A 24,903-nucleotide genomic window follows, 5' to 3' on the forward strand; every position below is an offset into this window, starting at 1 on the left:
TCCTGGGTCTGTGGCCTCTCTGTCCATTTCTGCTGCAGTATATGTGGCTTTGGCCCTGAAAGTGGAGTTGGCTAACAGGTTCTAGGCCAGTGGGTCCCATTGTTTGCTTCATGACCTGAATAAAAAACTGTTTCTCAGTACTTTCAATTCCCCTTATTACAACCAGCCTAATAAGTAGCATCTGAAAGGCAAGTAAAATAATATGGAAACACACTATAGAAAAAAATGATGTAAATATAGAATCAAGAATACATTGACAGGTTTTTGTTTTTTTGGTTTTTTTGTTTTTAATTTATTTTTTTAATTGGAGAATTGGGGGAAGGCAACAGTGTTGGGGAATTGGGGAGGGGGACCAGCCAAGTTGTTGTTCTTCAACCTTAGTTGTGCAGGGCGCCAGTCGCCATCTGGCTGCCCATTGACAGTGCGTGGCCTCTAAGCTCAAGGTGCTGTGTTCCAATCTTAGTTGCTGGTGGGCGTAGCCACCATCTCATGTGGGAGTCAAACTCAGCAGCCTTGTTGTTAAGAGCGTGCACTGTATCCACTGAGCCATCCAGGTGGCAGCTCTGTTCAAGGTGCCAAGTTCAGTTTTAGTTGCAGGTGAGCATAGCCACTATCCCATGCAGGAGTCAAACCCAGCAGCCTTGTTGTTAAGAGTGCCTGCTCTATCCCCTGAGCCTTCCGGGTGGCAGCTCAGCTCTAGTTACCAAGTTCAGTCTTAGTTACGGGCAGGCGTAGCCCACCATGGAACAGTCTTGTTAGGAGCATGTGCTCTCACCAGCTGAGCCATCCTGCCACCCGTTGGCAGCTCAGCGGCTGCTCAGCTAGGGCGCAGCATCACTGGCCCATGTGGGAATCAAATCGGTGGCCCTGTTGCTCAGAGCTCGCGCTCTTAAGCTAACTCGTAACCAACTGAGTCACTCAGCTGGCCCCACATTGACAGTTTTAATTAGTTTATCTCCTACTTTCAGTGTGTATTCAAGACTGATGTGTGTAATTTGTGGTTTGAGAAAGTCAAAACTGAGTCTTGGTTGAAACATGGCTTATTGTTGCATGCATCATGGCTAGTGCTCGTCTGTAATTCAAAATAGTAAATTGCACTTGCATTGTTACTTGTTCAGTTAATACTTAATTTGCATTGCTGCCATACTTACTAGCGACTATGAGCACATCAAGATGGCTTTTAAACTGATCATAAGATAAATTATGCTTACTCTCAACATTAGGCTTTCTAAGGCTAACATTTACACACAGTTTTGTTCTTAGCTGTAGATATTTTCAAGACAAATAAAGCTAAATAAACCATTGGTTTAAGAAAATAAGGCATGTGTGCATGAAGTATGAGATTCATGCTTGCATGTGGTTGCATGAGAAGTAAGTCTTTGCAGCTTCGGGCAGCCCAGCACTGCTTCCCCAGGTGGCAGAAATTCCGGGGTGCTGAGTTCCTTTATGCCCTCATTTACCACTGACCTTTGTCATTCCCTTGGGCCTGTGGTCTCTTGGAGCCTCAGTTATTCCCTCCGGAATGTGAAGCATGTCCTGGTGGATAGGGAGAGGGGTTGTGGTTCCACTCAGCTACCCAGTCAAACAGTAGCCACATCAGTAAACCCGATTATTACAGGACGCAAGCTGGTGAAGAGGCAAAGCTATCCAGTGGGGTGATCCTAAAGTTTGGGGATGAACCTTTGTGCCCTTCTTCCTGCAGTGCATGCAATTTAACCATCATTTAACAAACACCTTTTCTGTGGGGCCTCTACAGTTTACAGACACAGAAGGACTGACTAAGACAAAGCAGGGGAGTAGACCTGTGTACAGGCAGCACTCCATTCTGGGTGATGTGGGTGTGTGAATGCAGGTGGGCTTCCGTGTGGGTGCGTGTGTCTAAACACCTGTGTTGTCCTCTAGAAAACTGCTGTGTAGCTAGTGTATCTCTCCAGCATCTTCTCAGCCATCCTGATGGTGAGATGTCAGACCTTGACAGAGAAGAGAGCGTGCTCTTTCTTTTAGTAGAGAACCCTTTTCTGGGGGCTCAAGTTAAGTCACAGCAGAGCGTGAAAAGACTGGGCCTGGGGGTCCGGGGTGCTCCCTCAGCCAGGGGCAGTGAACTTGGGAGAGAATTCCTGCAGCAGCCCACCTCTTCCAGCTCTCTGTCCCCACTGGCCTAGGCATGTGAATTTCAGAGTAACCAGAATTTTCTTAGCAAAGAGAATTGATAAACCAAAAAATGAGACTGCCATCAAGCCAAGTTGCCCTCTGCCTGCGCTCGGCAGAATCAGAGGCAGTGAGAGCAGCTTCTCATGCCCTAGGCCCCGTGATGGAGGGTGCCATGATGAATGCGTTGCCTTGGTGCTGACTGGGAGCTAACCTGACTTTGTTTTCCGGCAGGACATCGACGGCCAGGCACTCCTGCTGCTGACTCTCCCGACGGTGCAGGAGTGCATGGAGCTGAAGCTGGGGCCCGCCATCAAGCTGTGCCATCAGATCGAGAGAGTCAAAGTAGCTTTCTACGCTCAGTATGCCAACTGACTCTACCCCCAGGTCTGGGCGATGCAGCGGCCTGGGAAGCTTTCAGGACTGAACTCTGATTTTTCTGGGCGATGTGAGATGGTTCATACACTGTCACTGAAAAACAAGAAGCACGAAGGACCTCCTCCATCCTCCAGCCTGTTTCGTAGTTCCATGTTTTGTTTTGTTTTGTTTTTTAGCTGAGTCATCCTGCCACCTGTTGGCAGCTCAGCTCGGGCCGGGAATCGAACCGCTGTTGCTCAGAGCTCGCTCGCTCTTAACCGACTGAGCCACTTGGCCGGCCCCATAGTTCCATGTTTTTAAAGCACACCTCAGGACCACAGCAGTGGCTTCCGGAGCGTGTAAATTAAAGTTGTGTGTCAGACCATGCGGGATATGAAACAGTTTCTTTGTATATCCACATCTCGCCTTTCTCCCACCCCAGAGCAGGCTGCTTCCTGTGAACAAGGTCCTAAACCAAGGACCTTGAGAACTAAGGTGCAGTGGATGTCTTTGTGAGTGTGACTGAGCCGGGGTGCCTGTCTGGCAGTTTCTGCTCTACTCCTGAGGCACATTTAGAGATGCTTCTTTCACGTCGGCACTCATGTGGCTGTCACCGCAGTTTGATCTTGGTGGCAACTCATTTCTCAAACACAACTGTAGGCAATGTTTCAGGATGTAGTGATAGAAAGATGAGCTGAAGCTGCATCGCCTGTCAGAGGAGCCTTTGGGAAGCACGGGGAGTGAAGGAGGGCCACGTATCATTGCAGCGAGACAGTTTCCTTGAGTGATGGACGTCTAGCAAGTCTATAGAGAGGACTTCTTTCTGCAGGTTCTTTTATGGAACCTCAAATAGCGCTAACATTCTGACTGAACTGTGACCAGACCAGGGAGGGGCTCCTGTAGTCTCTTGGGAAATGATGAGTTGCGTATTGAAGCAAAAGCTTAATTTCAGAGAGCAGGAATGAGAAGAGAGTTGAGGGAAGCTTTTCACAAACCAGCTACACCCCCTTAGCAGGATCCGCGGCAGGATCCTAAAGAGATTCCCAGTGAGCGTCTTTCTCATTCAGCTCAGCTCGCTCAATGACTAGCAAGCACTGGCCCTGGTGTCGCCCCTGTCCTTACCTGGGGTGGCAAATTACAAACTCTGTGACCGTGGGTGACTCTGAGTCACTCTGGACCTCATTCTTGCAAAGTGACAGATTGGAACACAGGAGTGGAGCAGTGAGCACACGTTCCCCTGTCTCCACCCTGCCCCTTCTAAGGGAAGAGCCCAGGTTGGTCAAAATGAGGAAAAGAGAGTGAATGAACAAGAAGGCTGTCACCACAGCTTTTAACTCTATAATTCCTGTGGCTCACTCTGGCTTTCAGGTTGCTTATGACATTTTTTGGGCAATTTTCATTGAATAGGTGAAGTCATTTGCAGAAAGATCTGCAGCTGTCAACACTGGTTGGTCTTTTGTACCAAGCGTATGTGTATGTCTCTGAGTGACCCAGTATACATCTTCAAGCCCCAGTGGGCAGTTACATTGTTACAGCAGTCGCCCGAATGCCTTTTCAAACATAGGCAAGGAAGCCGAACCTTCGGATAGTTGAGGCATGGGCATAAAAAGCACAGGCTGCATGCCTTTCGGTTACCGTTTTCACTGTAGTTACCTCGATCTTTTCTCCTTGATCGGGGTCTCAACAATTCCAGTAATACCATGTGGGGGGCTTACTAGCTGCTCATAATCCTGCTACCTTTTGAAGGCGTGATCATCAGATTTGGAAAAGTATGATTACTAATGCTAACCTTTATTAACATTCTGTGACTGGGATGGATGAAAATGGAGAACACATATTTTGCAGTGGAGACTTTGTCATCTCCCTGTAGCTGATTTCTACAGCCCAGTTTTGAATGCCTGGCAAATGCATTTGCCGGGGGACCGCTGATGGAAGGGCCGGTGTCCTAAACCGCCGGCGGGCACCAGCGGTGGACTGTCCACGGTGACACGGACTTAGCTTCCAGCCTGTCTCTCTTCTCAGCCACATGCTTTTGGCCTTAAATGTTCAGCCTTGTGGAGTTAAACTCTGTCAAGCAATTGGAAAGGGCACGCATTCCAAGATCCTGGCTTTCTCCGTGCGCTGACTCATTGACCATCCTTCACTGTGGCCTTTGCAAGCTGAGCTTTTCCTGTTGCATTTGAAATGGGAATGAAGGAATGAGGTGGCTACAGCATAACATTGTGCTTTCAGAACGAAGGTGACCTTCTCATGCCCTTTCAAGGAATGGCACAGAGAAGGAGGTGCTACACCGGAGGAAGCAGATCTTCTGGAGGTCTCTGGAATCTGCCCACAGGAGCCGGAAGGCCCCCACCGGGCAGCCCCGGGGAAGACCCGGCCTCATGGCTGTGGGAAGCTTCCTGCTCCCCGCAGGCCAGGTGCCTGAAACCGTCCTCGTCCTCAGTCTCTCTCTCCGCTTCTGCTTTGTGTGTGCGTGGTGAGGAGGGGGTCGCCACCAGGGGCCCGAGAAGGCCCAGCTCTGGCTGACCGCCATGGAGGTCATCCATGTGCCATCTCCCCGCCCTTCTGAAAGCCAACACACATTTTGGGACCAAGAGAATGCTTTTGCCTGAGTGTTGCCAGCTCCTCCTGAACTTGGCGTTTTGGGGGGATTTCCCTGATGACACCAGTAGCAATTCGGCAACAGAATTGCAAGATGGTATTCACTCTATGTAGGATTCACCTATCACCAGCTTCTGTCTTAGAAATAGGGCCAATTTCCAAGGGACATTTTACTGTGTTATTGCTGTGTTTCTTACGGCAGGAAACGCTGATGTTACACCTGTGCCCCCCAGTGCCATCACAGCCCCAAAGCAAACGCTCCTTGGTTGAAACACTCCCATAAGCAATGTCCCTCCCTCCTCCCTTCACCCCCAGATGCTACAGTCTCTCCTCTGTCTCTGATGATAGTTTAGGACCAAAGTCCTGTCCTCCATACCTGGATCCTGCACACACCACACAGCTCATTACCTCCCGGAACTGGCCGAGAAGCATGTTCTTCCTGGCCTAGCAGGCACTCTCCCACCTGGATGTGTTTATAACCTGGGAAACAGAAATGCCACCTCATCTTTAATGAGAGTCCATCACTTGATCCCACCCAAAACCTAACGGAGCTTGTTTCAGCTCCTAACTTCCTGACTTCATGTGTACTGTGTTGGAAAAAATACCCTATCCACAAAAATATAACCATGGAAACCTAAAAAAAAACAGGGTACGACTGGCATAACAACCTCTTTGCTTTTCAAAAAAAAAAAAAAACACCAGCAAAGACCAGTTTCCTTCACCACAGAGTTGCATAGCATGGAGAACTCATCCATTACTTTTAAAATTAGGTGCATTTGATCAAAGTTTGACTTACAGTGTTTGAGCTGTACAACTATTAGGTTGCTTTACCTTATTTGATCATATTTGAAAGATTATTTCCTGTGTTTGCTTTGATTTGTTCCTCAATAAATTAAAGTGACTCAAACCTTTAACACTGCCACCTCTGACCCTTACTAAAATCTCTAGACAGTGGATTTTGATCAGCCTTTGAAGACTGGTCTCAGTTTCCTAATTTGTCTCATAGAATCCTGAGTGTTGGATCAGGCAAGTTCAGAGATTTCCCTTTTATCTTACACCAGACACCCCTTTCTAAGAGCTGTTCTATCTTCATTTTGGAAGTACTAGGGGTTTCCATACTTCTTTTGTAGAATGCCCATTATATTTATTTCTGTATATAGAACTATAGAAACAGTAGTGTTATAATCTTTGTTGTGGTTTGAGCATCATTTTTGCCTTTTGGTTAAGATGGTGAATCTAGGATCCACGTACTCTATTCTGTCTTTAGAAAGCTGTGATCGAGTGTATAATTATTTGAAGGGAAAAATAGTAAATTAAGATAGCTGTCATTTTTAAGGAAGAAATTCTTGGAGAGAAAAATACATACTGCCCATGTCTCTGGTGCAATAACTAAATAATAAGGGAAAGCTATGTTGGCAACTATTACAATTTAATGATTCTCTTATTTATTCACTGTTCTTTTCTGTTTGGGAGTTTTCTGGAAATTGCTTTACTCCCTTTAACTTGGTTGAATTTTTAAGTCAATTGATTCTCATAGCTTTTATCAGTAGAGTTGGTTTACAAGTATTCAAAACATGATGTGATAAAATTGAATCGTGCTATTTCTGACCCATTTCATTTACCTAAAACCTGTTATTGCTAACACCTGGTACTGCCTTGGGTTTTGGTTAAAAGCACCTCTAGTTTAGATGATCAGTAATCACTCAAGCAATGTCCTGAGCTGTAGACTTTCCATCTTTCTGGTTTTGTTGTAAATGGCAAGGATTTGGTACCAGTGTGTCTGTAGGTCTTGTCACATCACCAGTCAGAGTGGAGCTTCACATGGGCCAAAGAGATGCATTGAAGAAAACATCAAGTTCTGGGACAAACGTTTGCTGAAAATCACCTTGTGATGGGAAATTGCAGGCAACATTTTTTAAATGACGGAAAAAAATAATCATCTCATTGGTTGTTCAGAATGGGAGCTAGCATGATATCTGAAAGCATAAAATATCCATAGTCGTGAATGTCTCAAGCCCTTTTACTGTTTTGCATTCCAGTTTGTATTGAAATTTGATTCATATCTTGTGTATGTTTTGGTATGTAAAAGGGAAAAATTGGTGTTTTTACTTTTGAGATTTGCAGGACAAAGGGCATGTTGTTGGTTTGCTGTAAGATTGTATTCTGTATATATGTTTTCATGTAAATAAATGAAAATCTATATCAGAGTTATATTTTAATTTTTATTCTAAATTTAAAAAACCCTTTTTACTTGAACAAATTGTAAGCCACATTGTTAATAAAGTAAAAATAAATTCTATAGTGGTGCTTGTGTCTTTGTGTTGAAGGTTATTAATTATTTTTAGGGTTTGCATTAGAATTTTTTTTTCTTGCCATGCACTAAGATGTAGTTTACAGGGTTTTAATAAACATAGCTCTCAAAATGCTGTTACCTTTCAGGGCCATCTATTAGCTTTGGAACTTTGAACTCAGGGAACTTGTGTCTACTCTTTTTACTAAAACATTACTACCCGGAGGGTGGGGGTGTGCCAAAAAAGTGTATACACATTTTAAGAGATGTTATCTATGTATTACTTTTCGAAGTTGAATTGAATTACGGTAGCAATGTGTAGTATGATATTCGCTCAAAAAATGGTGTTAATCAAATGAATGCTAGCGTCACCATGCGACAGGCAGAACAGTAAAAAAAATGGTGGAAGCATGGTTGTTCGAGGAGCGCAAGACCATTTTGAAGTGGTATTTGAAATTTGAGAAGGTTGTGGAAGTACGATAATAGAGGTATGAGTATGCAACAGAACCTCCAACACGCCTAACAATTGCACGCATTCGTGATAAGTCTGAGAGGCATGGTACCATGTGTGATGTGCACAAGGGAAGATCCGGGATGCCTTGCACAGAAACAAGTCTTGCTGCTTCTGCTGTGGTGTTGGAACAGTTTACACGCTCGCCACAGAAGTCTACCACACGATGTTCACTGTAATCAGAAGTGTCTGGACGCTGATGGTAACCACTTTGAGCACCTCTTGTAGTTGAAGTCAAACGTGACTTGTATTCATCTTTTGTTATCAGTATATATTGAGTATTACAATTTTAATACAGTTTTTTCCTTTCTTAAAATGTGCATACATTTTTTTGGCACCCTCTGCATATATCCTCACGTAATCACCTCTAGCTTTCCCATTTCCAGTGATGTTAATTGTTCTATAATTACTGCTACTTTATGTCTATGAGAGCAGTGAGTACAAACCATAAGTGCACTTATCCTTGTCCTTTAAGTGTCACAAATATGTCTTAGCCATCTCGGAAGAGGAAGAGGTCCCTTTGCCACCCAGCCACTCACAGGGGGAACGTGCTCCTTTTTCCTGTGCCACCACAGACTCCAGTGACATTACTTAGAGACGGAAGTAAGGTGAAAGGGTGTAGGAGGCATTTAGGGAAAGGAGCTGGGGGAACCCTGAATTTTGAGACATTTCCCCTTCTCCCAATTGCAGAGGTTCTCAAGCATTTTACTTTAAATATACCCTTTTGCCCTGCTGACAGTTTCGGCACACAGAAAGTTCTTGTTTCATTTTAAAATTATAATTATGGGAACTTTATGCTCGTAGTAAAACTTCAATAATAAAAAAGTACGAGAAGGCAGACAAAAGAGGGAAGCAGATTGTTCATTTTCTCAGAATATACTAGAAGCATATAGTTCAGGAGTTATATAGCTAAGTATGACCATTGGATTTCTGTTTGTAATGAATTTTGATGATGACAAAATTGAAAGACTGAATATATAATGAAGTGAGCACGACGCTTTCTCAGCACCCTCCTTGCCCGAACACCATGGAACAACTTCACCTACTGCAGGTGCTTTACAAAATGACATCATTCTCAGGATGTGTCCGCACCCATCATCACTCCCATGATAATGACACGGGTGTCAGCGCAGCCTGGATTGGGCATTACAAACCCCAACCTTGGAAGGATGGTCCACACACCAAAGTAATTACAGGATGTGGCCAATGCCCATTGGCAGAAGCTGGGAACTTACATGGGAGTAGCTGAGGGTGTCAGACCAAGCAGGACAGAACATAAAACTGGATATGGGACGTTCAGGATGTTGGGCACTTACCTATAACTTGGGATTTAATAGTCTTATAAAGACCACTCGGAGCCAGCCTAAGAATGACCTGGGATGGCCTGCAGTGTACAAGATGGAAATGCCAGAATGTCCTTTTCCTAGTACTAAGAAGGCTGGAAATACAAAGAATATATATGTAAATCAGGGCTGCTCTCTTTTAGAGAATAGTTTGCAGGGAGGGACATTGGACTTGCATTTCTCCTCTTGGGAAAAAAATGAGGGCATCTGTCCTCTCAGCATATGAGCGTTGGATGTCACAGTGTGAGTGGCATAAGGGGTTGTCGGTGTTGTCAGTGAAAGCACGTCCCCAGATCCACTGCCTCCTGCCTTGTGGCTCCCCTGTGGATAGCCCCAGCCACCCTAGCGCCCCCCGGGGGTGAGGACCAACTCAGGCAAGCTGTCTCGCGTCTGCCATGGAGACAGCCACAAGCACCCTGGCTCTCAGAGCCCTTTGCCCCGGACTCATCAAAGCTTTAATTCCTCCCTTCATTTCTGGAACCAGAGGAAGCACTGGGCTGTGAAATGTGGCTGCTTCAAGTGACAGAACCTGGAAGTGCTAGGAAGTTCATGTCCCATGGGGGAACTTCGATCAGTGAGAGACAGGGTGTAGGCAGCCGATAAATTCTTCAGCTGTCTTCCCCCGGCTGGCCCTTCCCCCTACGCGGTGGTGCACACAGCGTGTCCGGAGACATCCCACAGATCTAAACAGCTCCTTGTGCTTCTTCGTGAAATCGTGGCCTGCTCGGTAATGCACGACTGCATGGAGTTTGCCCCCTTCCAGGCCTAACTTCCCTCAGCCTGGGATTCCACCAAGAAAGCATCAGCTTATAACCTTATCTTCAGGACTTGTTTTCTAGGGAACTGGCCTGAGACAGCAGGCAACTATTATTATACTCGCATATGCAGTGTGCAAATAATAATGACAAAATATTCTGGTGAAATCCAGCCGCCATCTGGAGCCTGGGAAACCTTTCAGCCTTGTGTAATTGGGACTGCTCGTGACATGAATCCTTTCTGAATTACTTTAAGACATGGGTTGGAAGTTCAAATTAAAAATGTTCTTTCTAGTTATTAAAGTGATATGTGTGCATTGTAGAAAATTTGGAAAATAAAGGGCAGTTATTAAATTGACCCATTATGTCACTATGTCCAACTATCACTTTATCATATTCCCATGTATATTTATAACAGTGTTGAAATAAAGCTGTTTATACCTTTAAAATTTTTCATTAACCATTATTTTGTAATCATGTTCTCCGGGGTGGTGTTAATACTTTTATATGTCTAATATTTTTATTTTAAATGTTTCAATACATTTTTAAATAATCCAACATAACAAATGTTTATGTACCATCCACCTACCCAGCTTCTAAAAATGTTATCGCTTTGCCATATTTACTTTGGATTTATGTATTTTATAAGATTTAGATGGAGCTGGAATCCGCCTTATCTCCTCCCTGATCCTGTTTCTCTCCCTCGCATCCTAGGGGAAACCACAATTCTGATTTGGGTGTTTTCCATTCCCAGACATGCTATAACCATAATAATTTACAGCACTGTTTTGTGGGTCTTCACCATTTTACTGAAGTTTCATTACGCTACTTGCATCATATTGCAATTTGCTCTTTTTGCTCAATATTATTTTAACGAGTTTTTTGCGTGTTAATATATGTATCTCTCATTATTTTCATTGCTGCATAAATTTCATGCAATATATCATGGTTTACTTATCCATTCTCAAGTTGATGGACTTTTTAAGGTCTCCGATTTTCATACAGTTCTTATGCACACATGAGGTAGTGTCTCTAAAAGACGTCTCTAAAAGGAAATTGCTGAGCAGTGGACTAGGCACCTTTTCAGTGGCACTGGATATGCCAGGGAAGTCCCAGATTCCAGTGTGCAGCCCTGCCAGGCATGGGACAGTGACCCTACTCCACATCCTTACCCATACTTGGCAGAGGTTTTCACTATTGTCAGTCTGATGAGTGTGGCAATGGTAACTCAAGATAGGTTTGATTTGCATTTCTCTAATCACTAACAAAGTTTAGCATCTTTTCATATGCTTATTGGCTATTTATTGTTTCTCTTTTGTGACTTGCCTGCTCATAACCTGTACAGATCTTCATTCTCTCTCCATCCCTTCCATCTTTCTCTCTCTGATTTGTAAGCGTTTTTAAAAACTCAGTTCTTGACATTAACCTCATATCGATTGCTTGTGTGGCAAATTTGTTTCTCCACACTGTTTTTGTCCTTTTACTGTATTTGGTCCTTTGTAATCCCGAAAGCTCATTTTAATTTACTTCAATTTATCATTCTCTTTCTTTATGATTGTTGCTTTTATTCTCTTGTTTAAGAAACCTTTTCTACTCTGATAGTAAGATGGTCTCTTTTCTTTTCTTTTAAAAGTTACTAAGTTTTACTTTTTCCAGTCTCTCTGAAATATGTATAGATTTTGGTTGGTATTTCCAGTGTTATCCAAAATGGTGGCACCTGTAAACATTCCTGCCATGTGAGACTTATCCCAGCCCCACATCTTCCTTGGTACTTGGCAGTATTTTTAATTATTGCCAGGCTGATGGGTATAGCAATGGTATGATAGTGGGCAGAGTGGGGCAATTAAATTGTCCTATCCTGCATGCCCAGGGAGCTATCATTTCCCTGCTGACCTGCCATTCCACCTGTGTCACATTTCAGGTTGACCTGTGTATGTGGGTCTATATTTGGTTTCATTGGTGTGTTTGTCTATCCCCATGCCATTACCACACTAAGTATTATGGCCTCATAATAACTCTTGAAACCTGGAAAGGGATAGCTCCCCATCTTATTCTTCTGATTCAAAACTGTCTTGGCTATTTTTGACCTTTTGTTCTTCATTATGAATTGTAGGCACAGCTTGTTGAATTTCATAGAAAACTCTGTTGAGCTATTGATTGGAATTTTATTAAATTTATGGGAAAATTTGGAGAGCAGTGACTTCCTTTATCCTGTCGAATCTTTCTATCCAGAAGATGTGTAATTCTTTCTTCATTCATGACTTCTTTAAATCCTTCAATATGGTTGTGATGTCTTTCTCCATAACATATTTTTGTTAACTATATTCCCTATGTATTGTATAATATTTTGGCTACCTTTTTTTCTGTTATGATTAATTCACTATTAATGGAACTCTATTGATTTTTATATGCTAATATTCTACCCAGAATCTTCAGTGAACTCAACTGAAAGGTATCTCCATCCTGAATTTTTTGCTCTTTTTTTCTTAGCATTAAATGATTTTTATGGCTTGGGAATTTTGATGTGTAAGTACACTGTGAGCAGGAAGTATGTATGTATGTATGTATGTATGTATGTATGTATGTATGTATGTGTTTTTCCTCTCCTGCTTATTGAATTAATGGTTTTGCATGTTCTCCTATCCATCCCATAGACCAACTGAGCAGAACCAGGTCTTACATTCTTGGGGTGGGGAGCATTCCTGGCCCGTGGTGATACTGGGGCTCTTTGCCTGGCCACTCACTGAGACAGCGGTCAGTTTCTTTCACTTTCCAGTGGTTAAGCTCTGTCTTCCTCCTCCCGCTTTCCCAAACCCATCGCACGAGGGTCAGCCTTAGCTTTGCATTTGGAGGAGGCCTCCTTAGACCTTGGCTTCGAGCCCTTAGCCTCGCCCGCTCCCCATCTCTCATGGAGCACTTCACCCCACAAGAATAGAGCATCCAATGACAACTGTTTATGTCCTGCTCCAGAGCCCAGCAGGCCTGTGGCCTTAGCCCCACTCGACCACTTTGTGTTTCTGGACCTTCTCTGGTCACTGGAGATGTTCACTTTATTTTTGAGTTCAGCCACGGATTTTCTTATCCGTCATTGCTCTGTGTTAAGAGCAGAGGAGATAGGTCCAAGACTAAACTCACAGAGCTATCTTGACTAAAAGTCTCTCCAATGTTACCTTTTAAAAACATTCTCCCAAGCAGGGATATTAGATATTAGCATGTTCTGAGAATGAAGCTAACTTTTGCATTATTCAGGCTATTTAGAAATTAGATTTTTAGCCCATATGAAAATTCATATTGGCGTGGGGTTCGTTTAAGTTACAATTCCCAGGATGCTCAGCTAGTTGACATTTCTAAATGTCTCTTCTGCATAGTTTAACACTTAGTAAAGCCTCAGTTTTCTACAAATGGTTTGAAAAATCTGCTTTGCATCTTATCCCCTCTGACTTCTTGTTATAAATCCCTAGTTGAGAGGCGTGAACTTGGAGACTTGTAAATGTGAGACTGGGTCTGTTTTGTTCAAGGCCACACATGGATAATACTTGTACCTACCACGATTTTAGCAGAGTGATCCTTTCTCATGAAAGATTAAGTACTGACACTGTCTAAATACAGACATTTGTGCTACGTGCCACCTGTCAACTGACCCACTTGAAACAGGGCATCCTTAATATGTAAATAGGCTAATCTGTGCCACCCTAATAATCCATATGAATGCACTGAAATGGAAACATTTTATGAGACACTTAAGCATAGGTGGAGCCAATTCTTCTTATGAGACAACATTAATTCACCTAACAGAAATGGTTCACACCTACTAAGCGGATGCTCAGTGCTAAGTCCATTAGGAAAAAGACTAGTACTGTGCTAGCTGCTCTTTAAAGGGCAGAAGCCACCTAGCAGGGAGGGGGGCCATGCACAGAAATCACTGTCAAGGAAAACAGGAGCTGATGTGTGTACAACCGGGGTTCGGGCGGTAACTAAGGAGAAAAGTATTGTGTAGGTTGCTTTTCAGATCCCTGTACAAGGTCCCAGCCCTTGTTACTGGCCTTATGGTGGGATTTAAAACTCAGATTCCTCCAGGGGTCACCCCGAAAACGGAAATGGGTGCAGCACATGGGGACTGTGCGAACCTGGAGAGGTCACACCCTCCAGGGGAGGGGCTTGTCCTGCAGCCGCTGTGAGTGAGACTGGGGCCAACTGCTGCTGCCTTATCCTCTCATTTTCCAAGGCGAACCAGACATCTAAATATTTAAGTGAAATCTCCAATTTATTCAATGATGGCAAGAAATTCAAACATTTTAAAGATGATGATGGCTACGGAAAATGTCTGCCACTGGATTTCATGCCACCAGTTACATACCTCTGCCCTGTTCATTCCAAGAAGTCTTTAACGGGCAGGCAGGCAGCCACCTGGAACCCATACAATCCTCAGTGTGAGACACTTACCAAGGAGATCTGTGATCGCCTTATTCAAGGCCATCAAGTTTTGATCCATTTGGACGGTAGTTAAAACACATCAGCATTAACTCTTAGTCAAAGGCTTCCTCATAGCTGTTCAAAGTCACAGAGAACATGCTCTCAGTATTATTTTCCTGTGTGAGGGTGTATATGTGGATGCATGCTTTTGCTTTGGGGCAGGGGGTGCCTGGTTCAGGTCCAGATTGGTACCCCATTCCAGACCAGGAGAGAGAAAACACTGGGTGTCAGGCGCTCTAACCTTCAGATTTTTATGACCTGTGTGGTGTAAACTGCCCTGTCTACTTTGAGCCTTAGTCTTCTCATCTGTCAGATGGATGGTATCTGACAATTGCCTGAGTCCTACTGAAGCTGTAAGGCTCACGTCAGGTAATTTATGTAAGTTCTTGGCTCAGAGCCTAGCACATCCTAGGTATGACTCATCACAGCCTTCCAAATTTCTGTTTTACAGGTGAAGAAATGCAAAAGTAGAGAGGCTAGTCAAAGTTAAGTTATAATGTGGGCCAGAAAACCTACTCAGTTCACCAAATCCTCAGTCACGGAATCCCCCAACCCATCAGGTGAGGAGTCCTCATTCCCATTTCACAGAAGAAGCAACTGAGGCCTGAACAAGGTAAGGGACTCGCTCGAGATCACACAGCTTGGTCTCCCCTCAGCAGCTGGCACAGAGGGACCACACTGGACTTTTAGCAGTTATTGACTGAAGTTGGGAGGGACATGACCAAAACCTTGGGAAGCATTTTTTTGTTTTGTTTTGTTTTTCTTTAAAACGAGAACAAGATGCAAAAAGAAAGAGACGATCAAATGATTTTTTGCCTTAGGAACGCCAGGATTTTGTTTGGCCAGAAGAGACGGGAGAGAACCCTTGCTCTCTTCTGTCCTCCTCAGTCACTATGGGCAACCGACTCAACTGTGCCCTCAGCCCCTCAGATCGTGGTGTAGTGTTAACTCAGTAACCAACGATGCTGATGCTGAGTATTTCTATCTGGAATCTGTTGTCACTTAGAATGTCATCTTCTATGACAGGCTAATGTCTCTCCTCAGAGCAAGCTATGCACAGCCCATTAGCAACACTAATCACATTTGAGCAAGGGGCTCCCGGTTTCACTTTGAACATAATACCCTCTTATGTCACTTAGCGTCTGACAAGAAACAATTGTGAAAACAAAGTAGTCCTTTCATGGGGACAGGTCCTCTGAAACATGCAACAGCAAATGCTTTCGTTGGTCCTGAAAGCCCCAGAGGGGATGTGTTTTCTTTCCTTTTTTTTCTTTTCCTTTTTTTTTTTTGTTTTGTTTGGGAGAAGAACCTTTGGATGTGATTATCAGATGTGCATAAGGAAGGGGGGCGGAATAGCAGCAACCAGTAACACATTCATTAACTAATGTGAATGACAGTTGAATCTAATCATAAGAGCAGAGTGTGACTGCTTCAAGTTATCATCTTGAAGTGTTGGCCACAATGTCCAGGTCTGGAGAAGTGGAACAGACATATGTATTAATAAAATAACCAAACACTTGCCATGTACTTACCTGTGCCGGGCACACCTCCATTCCCCAGGCTTTAATAAGTTGCCTTGCCTGACTTCAACTCCCTTCCTCACTTTTCATATTTCTCCCTCGTGCTTTGCTCTCTGTTTCCTTCCTGGCTTTTAGCATTGTCTGGTGTACTATAAGTTATACTGATTTATCTTATTATCTCTCTCTGCCACTAGAATGTAAGCTCCGTGAGGACAGGTAATTTTCATTGCTTGTTCTCTTCAGCTACATCTTTAGAATCCAGAGCAGGCACTCAGTTTGTATTTGTTGAATAAATAAATGAGCTGAGATCTTCACATGAATTATCGTATTGAACCACCACAACCATTCTTTGAGGTGGGTACCTCAAAAATTTTTACCCCATTTATAGCTGTGGAAAATGATGGTTCCGAAAGGAACTTGACTTCCATCAGAAAGAGTGTCAGAGGGTCAGGATCAGAACTCACGACTCTCCACGTCCAGAATTCTCTTTCTCACGCCTCCAAGAGCCAAGCTAGGGGAACAAGAGCCCACGTTAGAGTTCACAAACAGACTCTTTTGTAGAGAGGTGTTTTCACAGCATCTTCAGCATGATCCGGCTGTGTTGGAAGGCATATAGTGAAGTTAATACAACACGGCCTGTTTCTAGCCTAAACCATTACAGCAGTCACGTTTACCAGTGTTCTAAAAAATAGCATCTCTTAAGAAAACCGCTTAATTTATGTTCTACCAATAGAGTACTTGGCGGCAAGGACTGGTGAAAGGAGGGTGAAGGTTATTGAACTTATGGCGCAGGCACCATGTGTCAGATTCTTGGTGTTTATCCTATCACCCGATCCTGACCACAACCCTAGGAAACATGCAATGGGAGGGGTGTTTCCTTCCTCTGTGTTCACCTGGAACCACGGGCTTATCTTTATCCACATTCCAGGTCACCTTTGAGCAATGGCAAGTGGGGTTAGAGCTGCCAGGCCCTTTGCAGTGGAAAATCTGATATAACTTTTGACTCTACGGTCACCTTTCGCATCTGTGGATTCAACCAACTGCAGATGGAAAACAGTATGTATCGTCCTTCCACTGCTGGGAATCTGCGGTTGCGAATGCAAAAATACTGTTTTCCATCAGCGGATTGTTGAATCCCGTGGATGTAAAACCCACTGATACAAAGGGCAGACTATATTGAAAATAAATCTGCTTATACGTTATTCATGTATTCAGCATATTATAAATGCTCATAATATATCGCGAACTCTCTTGGCTAAAACATTAAAAGGCATAATTAATCCCTGACCTCAAGACATGTAGGTTCTACTGGAAAAATCAGAGGATCATCTGAGGCCAGAACGCAGTCTCCTGATTTCTAGTCCAATATAATTATAATAAAAACACAAGGTGTCATTTTTACTTTGCAAAGATCAATACTGATCATTTGTTTCATATATATATATATATATATATATATATATATATATATATATATTCCATTTCCATCGACATCCAGCATAGTTGAATATGCTTAATTTTTCCAGGTATGTTTGAGTTTCACACATCTCATAGATGGCGGCCCAATTCTCTGCTCAGAAGTAAGATATTACAACCCAGAATTCAAACATCATCGTCATCGTCAGACATGATGAAAACATGTACCAGGCTTTTATAACTTCTTGTTGGCTAACAGGTGATGGGCACACACCACCAGCACCCTGAGGTGCAAATATGAAATAGAGTTTTTGGGGGGTGGGGGTGGGGTAGGGGGTAACTTACAAGCCAAAAGGAATTAGAGCTCATGCCATCTCCTGAGTTCTTAGCCTATACCTTCCACCAGGCATAAATGTGTATGCTAGTCAGTGTGTAAGGCGAGGGCAGCCTGCCCTGAACATGACCCACATATCTGTAGTTCTGGGGCCAGATCTATGCCACTATGTAGGGATGGACGCTTCCTGGATTGGGAGAGTGGCTTTTGGGGGGAGAGGAAGCCTCTGGAGATGAGACTGAATCAGCTCTTCTTCTACTGAGCTAACTGGACCCTCAGGCCCGCACTCTGCTTCACTACCCAAAAGCCTCTAGGACATTCAGATCTGCTGTCTCACCTCAATGCATTATAGGGATCATCTCATTTAATCCTCCAACAGCCTTATAAGGCATTCTCTATGATTATTTCCATTTTACAGATGAGTAAACTGAGACAGAAAAATTAAACTAGTTGACAGTCATCAACTAGCAACTGACAGATTAGGGACTTAAGTCTAGCTCTCAAGTTCTTGTACTTGACCGCCATATACTGCCTCTTTAAAACACTGGATTTTAGTAAGTCATGCTATTGGCATACAGAGTCTACCTAATACATTGCTTCTAAACCTGTATATATTTATAATTTTTATTATATGCTACCTGTGTGCAGTGCCCAGACTTAGTGTTGAACCCATGAAAATGGCTCAGTGACAACACGAATGGTGTGAAAAATAAAGTTAACAAAAGCCCCATCGATCTGTGCTCTCTGGTTTGAAGAACTGAGCCTTAAAAGAGGAGCCGGAAAAAAAATCTTCGAAGGAGCCAACAAGCCAGCAGCTCAGAATATTGCAGAAAAGAGTATTTTCAGCATCCAACTCTGAGAAGGAATTCAATAAATACTTGCTGACTGGGTGGAATTAAACAAACAGATTTTCATGATTGACACAACATGGGAACTAATTGCAAAACCTATTTGAGGAACAACTTGAAGCAGCAGGGCACAATTAAACAGGCTGATGTGAGAGCAGAATAATGATATTAGAGCATCTTGGTTTCCAGGCTGAAAAGCAGCTCAGGGAACACTGTTAACGGTGGACAAGGGGAAGGCCATGGCCAAGTAGAATTTCTGCAACTTGATAATTTTTTAAAGTGTTTATATGGTTGGTATATTATAATGCTGTGGAAATTGTTTTTGAGCCTTTGCAAGAGGGTGACTGCATCTAATCTCCACGTAAATCTATGTGCATTTGTAATGCAATTGCAACGTATAGCAAATGTATAATGACTGTACCTCCTACGTTTCTTATTTCAGCATGAAAATAGTATTTAAGATTATATTCTTGGAAATTGTGTTGTTGCAAGATGAAATCAAATAGTTAGGCTTCAGGGGAGAGGGGGGAGATGGAATGGGAAGGTGGTTTAACAAATGGTAATGCTGAGCTTGTGTTCTTGAGGAAACTGGGGGCTTTTCAATTGAGATGCAGCCCTCCGAGGTTCTTCTGGTGTTTGGGAAGTCAAATTGTCTTATTAAACTGTGTAGAAATTGACAGATTCCAAACAAATAGAGAGAATAATCATTGGAGAGTGCACAATAATCTGGCAATATGGAAATTACCAATTATAATATTTTCCCCTTGAGGAAATGAAATATGCAAAAGAACAACTAGATAATACAATAGAGGTTGTGTAATCCCTCAGTAGCTACTGTGAGTAAGCTACGTTATCACAGTTGCGTACTTCCCAGTTAATAACTAATGCACAAAATTAAGTTTAAAGTGAATTATAAAATTCTTTTAAAGTTCAGTTTTTACATAAAATGCCATCAGGAAATATCAAAACGCTTTGGCAACCAATGGCACAAAGCTTTTAAAATGTCTGCTCTTTACTGAACACTCTGCTTTTTTACTATAATGTTAACACTTCTTTGTGTCAGGGAATTTTTCTAATCTGTTTTTAGTCTATTACTATGCATAGTAATCTTGGTCCTCAAGAAATAGAAAAATGCAGCTCTGCCAGAAATAGTTTTTACAATCTTGATATTATCTTAATAAGATCATGTCTCGTACTTATCTGTGGACTATGATGTGGAAATCCAATACTGGTGGTGATGATAATATTAATTCATTCTTTATTGCTCAATACTTTGGTGAGAGATCTCTACTTATGAGACATGGAGCTCAATATGATGAGGGGTGTAGTGCGCACAGAACGCAGATCTGCCTTTTAGCAGTTTACAGCTATTCAAAGAACAGCTGGAATGACAGCTTTTAACATTAGTCTTCCTCTTGCTCTCAACACAACACTCACTGTAAGATCAGTGTCTCTAGCCAACTTCTGTTGTTCAGAAAGCTTACTCGCCTTCCCATCTCGTAGGACCTTGCCTTATCGGTGTCACTGTGCATCAGTGTCTGCCATAGTGAAAGGACGGGTACAAAGAAGAGAAAACTCACATCAAGACGGACTTGAGAAACATGATCAGAGATCTGTAGGGAAATGTTTGAATCGTGTGGGTATTGATGTTTTTCTGCTTTTCTTCGCATAGGTAACCTAGAATTGCCATGTTCAATGCCAAGTGTGCACACCCCAGGTTTATCAAGTATTTGGGGTGGGCAAGTTTCTTTGTTTATTTTTGTCTTGCAATTACCAATTCCATCTTCATGACCCTTTCCTATGATGCTTTGTGTAAGTCTTATTTTCTCCCCATATGAAGTTGGAAACTTTTGCTTTTCAGCTACCTGGTTTTTGTGTTATTTTTTTTTAGTGAAAATGAGTCATATAATCTTTACAAAGATGGCATGTCATCCCAGGAGACAAGCAAGACGCTGAGACTGAAATACTGTACCAGAGGCAACACTTACAGGACCAGGGCGAGCCAGTGGCTCTGTCTTTCTCATCAAGCAAATCCTGAATGCTCAGGCAAGTAAAATGCCAGGGGAGGATGAACATGCTTAGGATCGCAGTGCTTCTCAGCCTCCAAAAGTAGCTCTAGGCAATGGTTCCAAAGGCTCCAGAATCAGGGAGACCCCAGATATTAAATCAATACTTGGACTTAACAAAGGAGATTTCATGTGCCTTCTAATCAATGTGGAGACGGTTACCAAGCAAAGACCGATTGAGAGCAGAATGATGGAGTTTTATACTAGAGCAGATTCTGTCAGGATAGCCCATAGATGCTGGCTTGCTTCTCAATCTGTGTACTGCATAAAATGTATGAAAACAAGACACTGCCCTTAAATGGACGCAAGCTATATGAACATGTTGCCCAATTAATTGGAAGGTGAGTCTTTGGTAAATTTGCAGTAGATTGTTTAGAATTAAACTTAGGCAAATGGAATGAATTGAACTATAGTAAAGCTTGCATTTCTGAAACGTGCTAGAATGTAATTCAGAAAATTATCAAGGACTAGCTCTTTAAATTTATGTCGGTAAACGCCTACTGTCACATGATGCTCTTGCATTGTACGGTGTGTGAAAAATGAAAGATGCTGATTTTCAAAGATCAACACATCATAACGACCAAGTCAGTGAATAAGCCGAACGAGCCACTCAGGTCAGAATGCTGACTGTGGGCCCCTTTAGGGCATACTGGAGACTGCCGGTCAGAGAAGGTTGCTTGGAAAAGGAGGACTCATGGAACCTACGGGCTGGGGTGGCTCACACTGAGAACGGATGGAGGAAGAGTGACAGCCAGGGAAAGGAGCAAGAGGGACAGCTCATCCGTTCGGCTTCAGCTAGTCTGTTAAGGGAGGGTGACGTGTGCACTCACAGAGTGATATAACCAGGCAAGTACATGGAAGAAATCCCCACTCAGGTGTATGTAGGGGTGCGTGGGGATGGAATTGGGGCTGACGATGGGGACTGACTGATCACAAAAAAACTAAAACAAAACAAAAAACCCCACAATAGCTCCAGCGTAATCTGAGGAGGATTTGCTACTGCCAGCTGTATTGACCTGTCACGGCGACCTCAGGGAAGGGACGGGGCTGGAAATCTCCTAGCAGAGCCCCTCTGGACTAGTCAGTTTCTGTCGTCCCTCTTGGCCATCAAAATGTCACAGTTTTGAATTTTCTCTAATCAATACCACTTCCACCCAGCATCCTTCCTACTGCATGTCTTTTGTTCAATGTACCCTTGTTTGTTGAATTGGTTTCCCTACGAATCCACAAATTCTCAGATACCACAAAGCACACCTGCCCTCCTGGCTCTGCGTCTCCAGCTGTATATTATCCTACTGGTGCTCTGTCAGCTCATATCCACTTTAGGGGTTGATATGGGCATTGCTAAACACGTGTATTTTTTTGAGCACACACAGAGGAGATGGTAGGTCTCCTGTCTCCTATGATCCAGCTAGCAAACTCGTACCTGCAGTACCCCAGAACTGCTCAGCAAAAACGTGGCTCCCACATCTCCATCCCTCGGTTCAAAGTCTTGATGCAATTTAAATGGAGGGATCCAATGCAGCTCATTTAATTACCCTGCCATTTTAACTGAATGCTCTTTGACTTAATTTTATCTCAATGAGTATAAAGCGTCAGGAGACTGTCCCATAAACATAGAGTTGCCTCTGACAGCTTCTGGGAAGGGGCCCCAAGGGGTGCACATAGTGATTTACAGAACACCGATAACACTGCAAAACAGCTTTGGCACCAGAAGTTTCTAGAACTTAATTACTGCCTCTAAAATCTAAGCCAGAGTTAGGCAACTGAACGGTACCCAGCAGGGGGGGGGGGGGGGGAGGAAGGCATAATTGCATAGAAAGCAAAAGACTTTTAAGATGATGTTGGTGTTATTCTTTATCCTATGTCTTATAAAGACACCGATCTAAATAATTCACCATTCTTTCTATGGCTAATATTATCCATTCTTTTGGTGACCTATACTATCCACACAAATAGACCTGATCCATTTGAATCCAGCTGAAGTATTCTATCCAGAAGGTATTACAAGACTCTTACTCCTCAGGAAAAAAAGAATCAGGATTTTCCCCTTCCTTTAAGACAGTCCCTGGCCAAGGATATAAAAATTCCAGTAGTCTCAGAAAAATGTTCATGTACTTTTAATTCTGTGAATCACCCATTTCCTACTCTCACCCCATTTAAGTGTTTAAAATATGCTATATTTTTAGGGGAATTCAAAGTTCCAAAAACAAAACACATAAGCCCACAAGTGATGTTGACTTGCTGGCTGTTTTAAGAAATAACTATTTATTTCATCTTTTCTTATGGCAGAAGAGTATTCCATTGTGTGTGTGAGTGTGTGTGTGTGTGTGTGTGTGTGTGTGTGTGTGTGTATCTCACATCTTCTTTATCCAATCGTCTATCGAAGAACACTTTGGGTGTTCCCATGTCTTGGCCACTGTAAATAAAGCTGCAATGGACATCAGAGCACATATATCTTTACAGATAAATGTTTTCAAAGATGAGCTAATGCCATTTGCAAGAACATGGATGGATCTTGAGATTATTATGCTAATCGAAATAAGTCACACAGAAAAGTCGAGAACCATATGATTTCACTGATATGTGGAATACAAAACTGAAAGCAACAAAGGAACAAGGCAAACAAAGAAACAAAAACTCATAGACACAGACAATAGTTCAGTGGTTACCAGAGGGTAAGGTGGAGGGGGTGGTGGTAGATGAGGGTAAATGGGGTCAAATATGTGGTGATGGAAGAACTGACTCTGGGTGGTGAACACACAATGTGATACATAGATGATGTATTACAGAATTGTACACTTGAAACCTATGTAACTTTACTAACCATTGTCACCCCAAATAAACTTTAATTAAGAAAAAATAACAATTTAAAAAATAAAGCTTTTCTCCCTTTCCCCTTTCTTTTGATATGGGAAATCACTTTTCATTACGAGCATTGGATAATGTTCTCAAAGTTCTTCATTTAATGGGGAAAGGATGCCTCTCGTGTTCCCGTCTGTGCTCAGTTGGTTGTGCTTTAAGAATTTAGCAGCCTTGAGCCTGAGGGCGATATTTAGAAAGCCAGCCACTGATTGCTCACCGTCCTCAGGAGAGGCGTAAAACCTAAGTGAATGAGGATCTGAATTTCACAGATGTCTGGAAATTCTGAAATCGACTTTCAGCAAGCAAACTAAACATATTGGGTGATCTCTGGCATTTGGGAGCTCAGAGCTCTAGGGGAGAAAAACGGCAGAGGAGGAAGGGGTGGCTCACCCCTTTCTATCTGCCAAGCCTCATTTCTGGGGACTCCCAGCCCCTCAGTCAGCCTCTGGCACCCTTAGGAGCTACTTGTAATCACCTAGGTTTAAGGCACCCCTTGCGTCTCTGCCCGTGCCTTCTCTCTCTGCCTGGCTATTGGAGCATAGCTCAAGCATCAGCTTCCCCAGGTAAGATTCACCGGCTTCCCCAGCTGGTCCAGACACCCTTCATCTCTGCTTCTTGGTACCCTGTAATCTTTCTTGTCACACTGAAACTCTCTATTCAGCTTTCCTCACAATGGACAGTGCATTCTAGACATCACAGAAGATGTCTTGGTCTCTGTAGCCACACCACCCAGCATACGTAGGGACTCACCAAATATTTTCGGAAAGAGTTCCCAGTCACGGGAACACTATGATCAGTGCCCTGTGTCCCCATGGCCCCATTCTGCATGTGAATATCACGTTCTGGTATTCCAGATAATCTGTCAGAAAACCAGCAAGTCACTTTAAAGTATATTACTAGCAGGTGGATGGATGGTGACCTGAAATATTCTATCTCCCCAGAAGATAAAATAAGGAGAAATTGGGTGTGACTAGGAAAGACCCATCCCCACCCCCGTTACTTTAATATGACATGAAATGGATAAGAGTGAAATAATAATGTGGCTGACAAAGTCACTGCACAGGAAGCACTGTCACTAGTTGGATTTGGAAAGAGGAGAAAAAACTCATTTAGCAGAGTGGCCCGTGATGCCACAGGCCTCCTCAGCAGATTAAATGCAGGAGTCACATGCTCTTAGTGGGCCGGTTATCCATTATCCCACGGAGGCCTCTGAACCCTGCACTCACCCAGCCAATGACATGCTCTGGGACTTATATCAGACTTGTCAGGAGCCAGAAATTTTTCTGTGAGATTGTTAAATGAAAGAATAAACCCCGATTATAAATTTGCTTTTCTATAGTGTGTGTGTGTGTGTGTGTGTGTGTGTGTGTGTGTGT

The 24,903-nt window shown here is 43.0% G+C and overlaps 1 protein-coding gene across 1 annotated transcript in view; it reads left to right on the plus strand.

Annotated features, from left to right (window-relative positions):
- The window catches only part of SFMBT2 (Scm like with four mbt domains 2), a 209,111-nt gene extending 206,219 nt beyond the window's left edge, over positions 1-2,892 (plus strand). Inside the window, exon 20 of the mRNA XM_019644530.1 lies at positions 2,383-2,892. Coding sequence (XP_019500075.1) covers positions 2,383-2,523 — 141 coding nt within the window. The 3' untranslated portion in view covers positions 2,524-2,892. The remainder of the gene's footprint in view (positions 1-2,382) is intronic.
- Positions 2,893-24,903: the final 22,011 nt, after the last annotated feature.

Source organism: Hipposideros armiger, unplaced genomic scaffold, assembly GCF_001890085.2.
Source record: "Hipposideros armiger isolate ML-2016 unplaced genomic scaffold, ASM189008v1 scaffold_88, whole genome shotgun sequence".
In the NCBI taxonomy this organism is placed as follows: Eukaryota; Metazoa; Chordata; class Mammalia; order Chiroptera; family Hipposideridae; genus Hipposideros; species Hipposideros armiger.